Consider the following 12,129-nt stretch of genomic DNA (forward strand, 5'->3'; position numbering starts at 1 on the left):
GAGTCTTACATCTTTCGACATGAATCTGTGTTGCCAGGAGCACTGAAACATGGTGCCTGGGGTACTACTTTGAAAAGCATTCACAGCATTGCAAGCTGAAGTCATGTCTTTGAACACCACAATAGCGCTTTGCCGACCACAGAGGGTGACGGACGTAATTGGCCCAAACACCAATAGCCTCTGGATCACTGACTGAAGGTCTTCCGTGGGTTGCATGTTCTTCTTCAACCACCTAGCAAGGGAGCAAATGGAGCAGTAGTAGTATTAGAAAAGAAACACACAAAAAAGAAAAGAAATGACAATCTTAGTTCCATGTTTTTCCCCATAATTTAATAAAAAGGCAAGAAGGGAAGATGGGGCTATCACTGGAAATAAAAGCAGTGATCTGGATCAGCTATTATGTAATTATGTATGATATAGTTCTTGTCCAATGTGGTATATTATGAAAGACATACCTCCAAACTCCCTTAACCATCCTTGTAACTTCCTGTTTCGATTAGTGCCATATCGAGAAGGACAAGGGCATAATTCCAGTGGCTGCCAAACTGGCATGAAATATTTTGCTCTCCTAAATACCCTCATTTCTCTACAGAAACCAAATAAACTACAGAAGCCATACATCTACAGCAAACCAGTGGATGTCCAACAAAGAAAATAGACATTGAAAATTGCAGGTCACTGTGTGGTGTTCTTAGTTGCCCTTACCCCACCCGCTACCCTGCATGGGGTGGTTGGAAGTAATGCACCTAAGTCCTAGCTCCCTGCCTTGGGATGGAAGGAACAGAGTGAACTTTGTTTGCAACCTTCTGGGCTGTGTGTGGGCTGCCTGAGGGACTGGTTGCTGTCTTGTCTGACTCACAGTTCAGGAGGAAAAGGTTGGCATAGTCTGGATGGGAGTCAAGAAACCACGAGAAGCAGTGGCATACAATGAAACATGAAAGGTACAAGTTGACTGCAGACCCTCCAATGCAGGGAGGGAGATCACAGAAAAGGAATCATATAGAGCACTTAAGGCCCTGACAAGAAGCTGGAGACTCTAGACGTTGAAAGCAGCTGAGGAAAAATTAAAAACAAACAACAAAAAAACCCCAAAGCAAACAAACATACAGGCCTAGACAGGAAGCATGCCCAGAAAATACCTGAGAAGTCCTGGGCTAATCTGAAGACTCACAGACCCACTCATGAGAGAAGGTCTACCCATCAGTGAAAGAGGAACTTGTTTTTGCAAAAATGCCCAGTTTTCAACAAAGGATTATAAGGTGTGCAAAGAAACAAAAACAACCCACTAGAAGCAGGAAAAATTCTGGAAATATTCCCCCCCCCCAAAAAAGTGATCAGATTTACTAGATAAGGACTTCAAAACAAATGTCGAATACCTCAAAAGAGCTAAAGGCAACCATGGACAAAGAACTAAAGGACATCGGGAAAGCAGCACGTGAAGAAAATACAAGTATCGACAAAGGAGGTGCATGATATTATTTTTTTAAACCAAATCCTGGGCTGGAAATTATAATTACTGAATGGAAGAATTCACTAGAGGGGGTTCAACATCAAACTCAAACAAGTAGAAGAAAAATCAGCAAACTTAAAGAGAAGTCGTTTGAAATGATCAAGTTCGAGGAGCTAAAAAAGAAAGAATGAAGAAAAGTGGATAGGGTCTAAAAGGCTTATGGGACAGACTCCACCAAGCCAACCAATGTACACACAATGGGAGTCCTAGGCAGAGAAGGAGTGAGGTGGAAAAGGAGGAGAGAAAGGGCCAGGGTGGTTATTTGAAAAAAAGATGGCCAAAAAAAAAAAAAAAAGAATGGCTAAATTTGAGGAAAGATATGAATATACTAATCCAAGAAGTACAATGAAGTTTAAGTAGGATTCACACAAAGAGACCTACAGTAAGACATGTTATAATCAGATCTGTCCAAGACAAAGAGTGGATCTTGAAAGCAGCAAGAGAAAAGCATCTCATCACATAAAGTGATCTTCAAAAAGATTATTAGATTTCTCACCAGAAACCTTACGGTTCAGAAGGCAGTTAGGATGACATATTTAAAATGGTGAGATAACCTACATCTGGCAAACTGTACATCTTCAAAGATAAGGAAGAAATTTAAGACATTCCTGCACAAAAACTGCGGATGTTCATTACCACAAGATCTGCCCCCACCAGAAATACTAAATGACGTCCAAGTTGAAATGAGAGGATAGTAACTCAAAGCCACATAAATATATAAAGTTCTCCAGTGAAGGTAGTAAATACATGCACAAATATAAAAATGGTATTTTTATAATTTTGGTTTGCAAATCTACTTTTTCTATAGGATTTAGAAGACAAATGCATAAGATGTAATTTATTTATATCAATGAGTATGCAAGGTATAAAAGTAATATGTAACAACATAAGTGGAGGGGTGGAGCAGCAATTGAGTTCAGTTGGTAACAAAGATACATTGTTATAGATTGTTAGAACTACATATAAGATACAGTTAATAATCTGTAATACAGATTGTTATAACTTTAGGATGTTATTATGTAATGCCCATGGTAACCCCCCCCAACAAATACCCATAGAAGACACACAGAAATGAAAAGAGAATCAAAATGTGTCAGTATAAGAAATTAACTAAACACAAAGGGAAGCAGTAATGCAGGGAATGAGGGAACTATGTAAAACATACAGAAAACAACATGGCAAAAGTAAGTGCTTCCCTATGAATAATTAACTTCAAATGTAAATGGATTGAACTCTCCAAAAACCATGGACTGATAGAATGGATAATAAAACCAGTCCGGATTCAGTTAATATACTGCCTATAAGAGTCTCACTTTATTTTTTTTAATTTTTTTAAAGATTTTATTTGACACAGAGATCACAAGTAGGCAAAGAGGCAGGCAGCGGGGGTGGGAGGGAGCAGGCTCAATCCCAGGACCCTGAGACCATGACCTGAGCTGAAGCAGAGGCTTAACCCATTGAGCAACCCAGGTGCCCTAAGTCTCACTTTAGATTTAGGGACATGCATGGTTTAGAAATGAAAGTATGAAAAAAATATTCCTTACAAATAGTAAGCAAAGGATAATAGGGATGGTTATACTAATATCAGACAAAGGAGTCTAAAAAACTTATAAATAAGAGATAAAGACATGAGAGTAAAAGGGTTAATACAGCAAGAAGATATAACAATCATAAGCATTTACATGTCAAATATTGGACCTCCAATATGGAATAATAATGTATAACAATTATATATATATATATATATATATATATATATATATATATATAATTATATTTATACACACACACAATGTGTGGCATGGCATAAGGACAGACCTATAAACAATGGACTAGAATAGAGAATCAGAATAAATCTTTGCATATGTGATCAAATGTTTTTTTTTAATTTTTTTTCTTTTTTCAAGTGTTGTTTTTGATGATCAAATGATTTGACAAGGGTGCCAAGACCATTCAATAGGGAAAGGAGGACATTTTCAGTAAATGGTGGGGGTTTTTTGTTTGGATAAAACAATGTGTTATATACAGACAATGGAATATTCAGCCTTTAGAAGGAAGGAACTTCTGATATAGGCTTCAATATGGATGAACGTTGAAAACATGCAAGTGAAATAAGCCAGACACAAAAGGACAAATGCTGTATGGTTTTACTTATTGAGGGGTCTAGATTAGGCAAATCCATAGAGACAAAAAGTAAAATAATGTTTGCCAGATGCTGGAGGGATGAGAGTGTTAGTGGGGAATGAGTGTTCAGTGGGAACAGAGTTTCAGTCTGGGAAGATGAAAAATTTGTGGAAATGGACAATGATGGTTTACACAACAATGTGCATGTACTTAATGCCACTGAACTGTACACATTTAAAAAATGGGGAAAATAGGAAATTTTATGTTGTGTACATTCTTCCGTGATAATAATATTTTTAAAAAACAATACAATTCACCATATTAATAGCAAAGATAAATAGTATCAACTTGATGGATAGAGAGAAAGCATTTGTATCCATTATGATAAAAACTAAGCAAACCAGCCACAATCACGAACTTCTTCAAACTGATAAAAGTAACCTGCGAAAACAAACAGCCAACAAAATACTTAATTATTTTCCCCTAATGTGAAGAACAAGTAAAGATGCCTGCTTTTATAAGTCCTAACTTTTTAAAGGACAGCCAATGAATGTTTATAGAAGAAAGGTGAATAAATATGTCATTTCTTATGTTCTAACAATCGAGCTATCTTTTCAGAAACCAAACAAACTAGGATATAAATTAAAATATATTAGTTCATGTCAAGACATTATGGCCTGAAATTGAGGTGTATAAACTTCCCATGATTGTGAAATTGCTTTTTTCTCTTTTATAGGCCTCCAAAGTATGGTTAAATAATCTTAAGTCATCAGGAATCATCACTTAAAATAACTTATACCCTTAATCTAGATACAAATTTAGTTCCTTGTATTGTCCAAGGAGAAAATACCACTGTTCTAATTCTTTCAGAACGTATCTTTGCCTTCTTTGAAGGTGGATTTTTAAGTCAAATTGTCAAGTTATGCCACTGAGGATACTGGGGTAAAAAAAGTAGACAAGGAAATTAATTCCATAGAACAATAACCACAGTAGGAGTGTCTACTACAGGAAATTCATGAGCTGGATGTCTCTGCCTGGCTCTGTCACCCTCAAAGCAGAGAGAACACTGTCTTTATAGCAAATTATATATTTCTCCTGTCAGCCTAGCAATATGTTTTGAATACCCACTAAGTACTAACTAGAAATCCTTTATTAGGTATTGTACAGCAACACGTACAGCAATACTAAAGAAACAAATATGGAGACATCATCTGTCTGGCATAATTAGGGAAGGAAGCAGACCAACAAAGATAATTTGCCAAGGCACCAAACCTTATAACTTGCTTTTTCCTTTTTTTTTTCTTTTTAGAGAGAGAGTGTGTGCAGGAACTGGGGGGAGGCAGAGGGAGAGGGAGAGCGAGAATCCCAAGCAGGCTCCACAGCCAGCACAGAGCCAGACATGGGGCTCGATCCCAGGGCCCCGAGATCATGACCCCGGCCAGACTCAAGAGTCAGTTGCTGAACGTTGGTTCAGCCCCCCAGGTGCCCCAAAGCTTATAACTTCAAGTGTCAGAATCCAGGCAATTCCACATCCTCATTGTTACCACCTGGTCTGATGCTCACCACCCCTCGACTGCTACCACCCTCGCTTCCCAACAGGCCAGGGAGGTTTTGGATCAGATCCCGTCACCCCTCTTTTGAAGACCCTGAAATGGCTCCCATTTCTGTCCATGTAAAATCCAGCAGAGGACAGATCAAGCCAAACTATTAAAACTATTGGATCCTGGGCCCTTGGTCATGCTGGGGATGAGCTGCTCCTTCCTGACTTCATGCAGCATAAAAGGGCCATAGCTCAGTGTGGGGTCCCTCTCCAAGAATCCCATTCCAGCCCTGCTAGATCTCTGCTCACCAACCTGCAATGCAATGGCTCTTGGGGGACACACACACCCACTCTTGTGTCCCTGAGTTTTCTCTGATTGAGGACTCCTCCAGACACTTGGCTGTGTGAAAATGGGGCTTATGTGCTTTAACAGCCATACTTGTTCTCAAGCCTATCATGTATCTCAAAGACCACATTAAGTCATTTTTTTAGCTCAGGCATAAATAGAGTCTGTGGTCATCTGCATATCTCTAAATATGTCGGCAGCAGACAAAAATTAGACACCTACCTGACGGCTATGGTTGACATTGGAGGTACCTCCAAGTTTTTATTCCACAAGTAGCATTTCTTCCACCCACGATTCGAGTTGTTGATGGATTTCCTTTTCCACAGGGGCATGCTACTTGGCTTCGGGGTCGCATTAATCTCTTTTGGGAACTGGTGTCTTGCTAAGATCCTTTCTAAGCCAGAGAATTCAGAATTCTGACCTAGTAATAGAAGAAACAGTTACGGTGATTCAGCGTGCCTTTCCATGTTTGCATAGCAAGAGTAACATGGCACTCATTTGAGAAAGGGTATTTATGCTACTTCATAATTACTATTGAACTGCCATGCCTTCACTGCAAAAACATTACTGAGCTCCACTTAGACCTGAGCCTGGTCCTGGACATCTAATAGACTGCAGAGCAAATGAATGAGTGAATGAACATACAAACCAACGTGCTGGTACCAGCATGAATACTGAAGTCTATTTAAACAATTTGTGCCTGATTCTCAAATTAATGACAATTGACTGCACAATTATTTCTATCTTCGGAGATGTTAACCACACTCCGCATTTACATCACATGCATGGCTTCACGTTGACCTCATTTGGCCCCTAACCAAATGTTCCTCTCATGGGACCAAGAGCTTGTGCCAGAATGTGATTCAATACCCTACATCCTTCATCAAGACAGCCCTGCTACCAAAAGGAAGGGAAGGGAAAGGAATCAGTAGAACTACACTATGAATTTAGTGACATAACCGACTTACACTGTAGTGTAAGCTTTTTCTTTGCCAACTGGTAATGATCAGAGGATCAACAGTCAGTGTTCAGGCTGCTTTGTGCATGGCTCTGCAATCCATCTGGGTGTATGAGAAACTAAGACACTGTCATCAACCTAATGCAGGAAGAGGACTTGAGCCCTGGGGATTCAGGAAACACTGAATGCATTTTCAATTATAAAATTGCATTTTAATTACAATAGAAATTAGATCAGAACTCGTCCAGCCTCCTTTGTCTCTCAGACTGAACCACTGATGGTCTCTACTGGACAGGGTAATTGGCACAGACACCAACGAACCAAGAATTGAACCAAGGGCCCATAGCTCGGCAATCTGACTAAATGATGTCATGATTAATAGGTTGACCCTTAGAGGCCTGAAAATCCTTCCAAGTGAGTCAAAAACAGGGCTGGAATCTGGGGCTCCTGCCCAGTGGTCTCAGGCCTGGCCCAGACAGCTTCTACCTATTGCTCTTAGAAGCAGTGTATTAGCTCAGGATCCCTCAGCGGGGCACCCAGAAGCTCTCCCGGGCATTGGAATCATAGGAAGAGCATATGTTCTGCTTTGGTTGTCAGAATTTCAAAGCTGAAGTTAATATTAAACCGAACTAATTAACCCAGTTCAGGTATTTAAGGCTCAAGAAATTATTGGAGGAGGTGGCTCAGTCAGAAGAGCATGGTCTCTGGGTCGAAAGTTTGAGCCCTGTGTTGGGTGTAGAGATCACTTAAATAAATAAAACTTAATTAAAAAAGAAATTATTGGAAGTATAATAATATTGAATATCAATTTATAGGTGACATTTTAGGTATATTGGACTGTGAGCTACTTGGATGGTTTTGTATTTCTTATTTTAATGTGCAGAGGGCAATACATGTGAGATGGGCAGATGGATGGACAGAAGAATGGGTGAAGGAATTAGTAATCACAAGACAAATCAGCATAAATCAGGTACACAAGTACCTGAGCCAAGTACACAAGCCAGTGTGTGTGTGTGTGTGTGTGTGTGTGTGTGTGTGTTTACCAGAGGCAGTAAAAATAGGTAACTTAGAACTTCAGGCTTTAAAATGATTTGTTGCTTTCACACATCATAATTGTCTTCTCCAGTCTACACACAGAAGTCATGGAATTTGGTGGCCACCGGTGGCCAGCCAGACTGTGAACAGCACACACACACACACACGTACACGCTGCTTCGAGAGCTGCCCCACTGGTCTCCTTCCCCAGCCCACTCACTCTTTTGGAAACCACTCTTCCTGCCTGCCTTGTCCTTCCCTGTATCCAGTTAAGCAGCCTCCTGAAGTATCTGGGGTCGGGGGTGTGGAGACCAGTGAATTAACCAAGAGAGTCATCTTCTTAAGCATTAAAAACAACATACAAAAGCCTTAAACTTCTGCCCACTTTCTAGTTTTTGGTTTGGTGCCAGTCATTGAAACACTGGTTTGGACAGTCTTTAAAAAACATCATAGAACCAATACTAACATGATCTCAGGATAGCTCCTTACGCTGCTGTGCTGGGATGTGGGGTAGAGGAGGAAGAGGGTCGCTCACAGAGGCTTGTGATGTTTGAGGGCAGTTATCTGGGCACGGTAGACCTAAATGCGTATAGTATAATGGATCCTCATTCCTCATTTTATGTTTTTCGTATGATTTAACTTCCTATTATTTAAAATCCAGAAAAAAAAAAAAGGACCCTGTGTTTCTAACTATAAATTTTTAGTTCTCTCTTTTTTTTCTTCTGATGGCTCTGGGTAATAAATACAGTCTAATGCAGGCAAAGCTCCCTGGCGGGTGCAGATGGGGCTGGCGTGAGAAGAAATAAAACCCATTTTAAGGCCAGGTGAAATTTCGACTAGACGGAGGCTTTAGACACGTAGCAGGGAGCCGCTGGTATCCATTATTGAATTCATGATCTGACAGATGCAAGTGTGAGAAATGGGGTCATCTCTTGCAGATCAAGGCAATCACTGGAAATGGCATTCTGGAAATGAAACAGCCTTTGAGTGAAGAATTCAAGGTCTCAGAGGCTAATGTCCCCTCAATGACTGGATTCTGCCTCAGGCCAGGGTCCTTCAAGGCACAGACACAGGACTCTGAGGAAACATTTCTGCCTGAGAACGCCGTTCACCTCAGCTACGTCACTCACTTTCAGCTGACTTCCGACCACAGTGAGGAGTCCTGCAGCCCAACCCCTCTGAAACAAAGCCATCTCAGAGCTCATGAACGGCGGTTTTACCTGGCAGGAACACTCCCAGGGGCTAAAGGTGTATCAATACCTATCAGTGTCTCCATTGGCAGGCTAAGGGAACAAAACTGAAATCAACATATAACTGAAATATCACGAGAGAGTCAAAACCTGATTCTGCTACCTCACATAAACGCTGAATGCATATTCAATGGTAAAACTGCATTTTAACTGCAAAAGTACAGGATAAATTTCCATCGGAATAAAGTCAGACAACTTAAAGTAGTATACATAGTTAAAGGAAACATGTCATTCCTCTTTCTCCAGAGGTAGCCAAGGGCTGGAATGTGATACGTCTCCTTCCAGAATTCTTTCCTCTGCGTGTACACACATGTTTGTACGTACAGGTATACAGTATTCTTTTGGTATAAATGGAATCAGTGTTTCTTATTTTGCAGCTTATTTATTAATATTCTACAATGTGTTTTGTAAATATTTAAACATCAGCTTCCTTTTTAATAGTATTGCTCAATACGGATGCATCCGTTATTTTATCATTCTGGCATTGAATGACATGAAGCTATTTATAATCTGTCACCATGATAAACAATGCTTCAGCACACACACTCCTTCCTGCATCTGTGTGCACAGGTGCAAGAATTACTCTAGGACACTAACTGGAAGGGGAACTGCTAAGTCAAAGGGCATAAGTATGTAATGGGAGGTTAAAATGTGAGATTTTCTGTTGTCTCAGTTTTGTCCTAAGGCCACACAGTCTGAGGAAAATCTGGTAGATGGGAGTTTTTTACCTATGTACAGCATACCTATTTATTAAAAATAAATAAATAAATAAATAAATAAAAGCTAAACATGGGATGCCTGGGTGGGCCAGTCAGTTAAGTGCCTTCGGCTCAGATCATGATCCCAAGGTCCTAGGATTGAGCCCCACATTGGGCTCCTTGCTTAGCTAGGAGCCTGCTTCTCCCTCTGCCTGCTGCTCCCCCTGCTTGTGCTGTCTCTCTGACAAATAAATATAATCTTAAAAAAACAAACAAACAAGAAAAAGCTAAGCATTTTTTAAGGCATGTGAGGATTTCTTTAGGCTGAGTTGTTGTAATGCTGTGCACTGTAGCACCTCTCCTGCCCCTGGCAGATGAAGGTACTTTAAGAGAATGACCTGCGACCCACAACTCTACAGTCAACTAATCTTTGGCAAATCAGGAAAGAATATCCAATGGAAAAGACAGTCTCTTCAACAAGTGGTGTTGGGAAAACTGGACAGCCACATGCAGAAGAATGAAACTGGACCACTTTCTTAACACCATACACAAAATAAATTCAAAATGGATGAAAGGCCTAACTGTGAGACAGGAACCCCTCAAAATTCTAGAGGTGAAAAAGAAGCAGCAACCTCTTTGACCTTGGCCATAGCAACTTTTTACTAGACATATCACTGGAAGCAAGGGAAATAAAAGCAAAAATGAACTATTGGGACTTCATCAAGATAAAAGGCTTTTGCACAGTGAAGGAAACAATAAAACCAAAATGCAACCTATGGAATGAAAGAAGATATTTGCAAATGGTATGTTGGATATAGGACTAGTAACCATAATCTACAAAGAATTCATCAAAATCAGCACCCAAAAAACAAAAATCCAGTCAAGAAATGGGCAGAAGACATGAATAGACACAAATGGCCAACAGATACACAAAGTAAAGCTCCACATCACTTGGCATCAGAGAAATACAAATCAAAAGCACCATGAGATACCCCCTTATACCAGTTAGAATGGCTAAAATTAATAAGACAGGGAACAACAAATGTTGGCGAGGCTGTGGAGAAAAGTTTGGTGGGAATGCAAACTGGTACAGCCACTCTGGAAAACAGTATGGCGGTTCCTCAAAAAGTTACAAGTAGAACTACTCTACAAGTCAACAATTGCACTACTAGACAGTTACTCAAAGGATACAAAAGTGCTGATTTGAAGGGGCACCTGCACCCCAATGTCTATAGCAGCACTACCGACAGTGAATAAAGAAGATGTGGCATACATATACAATGGAAAAAGAATGAAATCTTGCCATTTGCAACAATGTGGATGGATCTAGAGGGTATTATGCTAAACGAAATAAGTCTTTCAGAGAAAGACAAAAATCATACGATTTCATGCATATGTGGAATTTCAGAAACAAAACAGATGAACATAGGGGAAGGGAAGGAAAAAATAGAATAAGATAAAAACAGAGAGGAAGGGGTGCCTGGGTGGCTCAGTTGGTTGACCACTGGACTCTTGATTTTAGCTCAGATCAGGATCTCAGGGTCTCCAGATTAAGCCTTGTGTCAAGCTCCCTACTCAGCTCTGAGTCTGCTTGTCCCTGTTCCTCCCTCTTTGCCCCTCCACTTGCTTATTCTCAATCTCTCTCTATAAAATAAATAAATAAAATCTTCAAAAAAAAGGGGGGGGAGGCAAAACATAAGAGACCATAGTTAAGAGGGTTGCTAAAGGGGAGGCGGGGGGGGGGGGGCTAGATGGGGGATGGGCATTAAAGAAGACGCTTGTGTTGAGCACTGGGTGTTAAATGTAAATGATGATTCACTAAATTCTACTCCCAAAACCAATCTTACAATATATGTGACCTAACTTTAAATTTAAAAAAATAATAAATATGCAAACAAGTAAATAAATAAGTAAAAGAACCCGTTGGGGAGCTGGGCTATGTCCCCTAATGCCTGATGTGTTCATTTCTTAGGACTGCCATAATGAAGTGCCACAATCTGGGTTGCTTAAAACCCAAAATGTATTCTTTCCCAGTTCTGGAGCCTGGAAGTCCGAAACCAAGCCCTGTTCCCTCTGAAACCTCTAGGAGAGAATTCTTCCTTGTCTCTTCCTAGGTTTTAGTATTTGCTGCAATTCCTGGTGTTATCCTGACTTGCAGAAGCATCAGTCCAGTCTTTGCCTCTGTTGCCATAGGGCCATCTCCTCCCTCTGTATCTCTGTCCTCTTACAAGGAGAGTCGTGTTGGACTAGGAACTTATCTTATCTGATCTCATCTTAATTACATCTGCACCTCTCTCAAGACCCTGTTTCCAAATAAATTCACACCCTGGGATATTGGGGGGTTAAGACTTCAACATATCATTTTGGGGGATGCAGTTCAACCCTAACACCTCAGAGTATAAGATAATTGGCTAGGAGCACAGCTGCCTGTGGCCACAGAGACAAAAGATCAGTGTTGGGAGCTGGTTGCCTTTTCACCAGCTGGGTGAAGGTGTGAAGGACAAGGGGGTCAAGTTTTCTACATGTTATATGCGAACCCCCTCGAAATGGGTTAGTTTTGAGTCATCTTGAATAGGCTCTCAAGAGGGCTTCTGCCAACCAGTGAGGTAATCTCCACTGAAATATGTTGGGAGCACAGCCTACAGAGGCTGGGGCAGGGGTGGGGATG

General features: G+C 40.5%; 1 protein-coding gene across 2 annotated transcripts in view; it reads right to left on the minus strand.

Annotated features, from left to right (window-relative positions):
• Positions 1-12,129, minus strand: part of LOC125102447 (uncharacterized protein C6orf201 homolog) — a 29,914-nt gene that overhangs the window by 15,730 nt on the left and 2,055 nt on the right. For both annotated transcript variants that reach the window (XR_007128129.1, XM_047733694.1), the window contains exons 2-3: positions 5,743-5,941; positions 10-232 (exon numbers count right to left, since the gene is read on the minus strand). Coding sequence is in view for 1 of the 2 variants with exons in the window: in XM_047733694.1 (XP_047589650.1) it covers positions 10-232; positions 5,743-5,941 (422 nt within the window). In the remaining variant the exon portion in view is untranslated. The remainder of the gene's footprint in view (positions 1-9; positions 233-5,742; positions 5,942-12,129) is intronic.

Source organism: Lutra lutra, chromosome 6, assembly GCF_902655055.1.
Source record: "Lutra lutra chromosome 6, mLutLut1.2, whole genome shotgun sequence".
Lineage (NCBI taxonomy): Eukaryota > Metazoa > Chordata > Mammalia > Carnivora > Mustelidae > Lutra > Lutra lutra.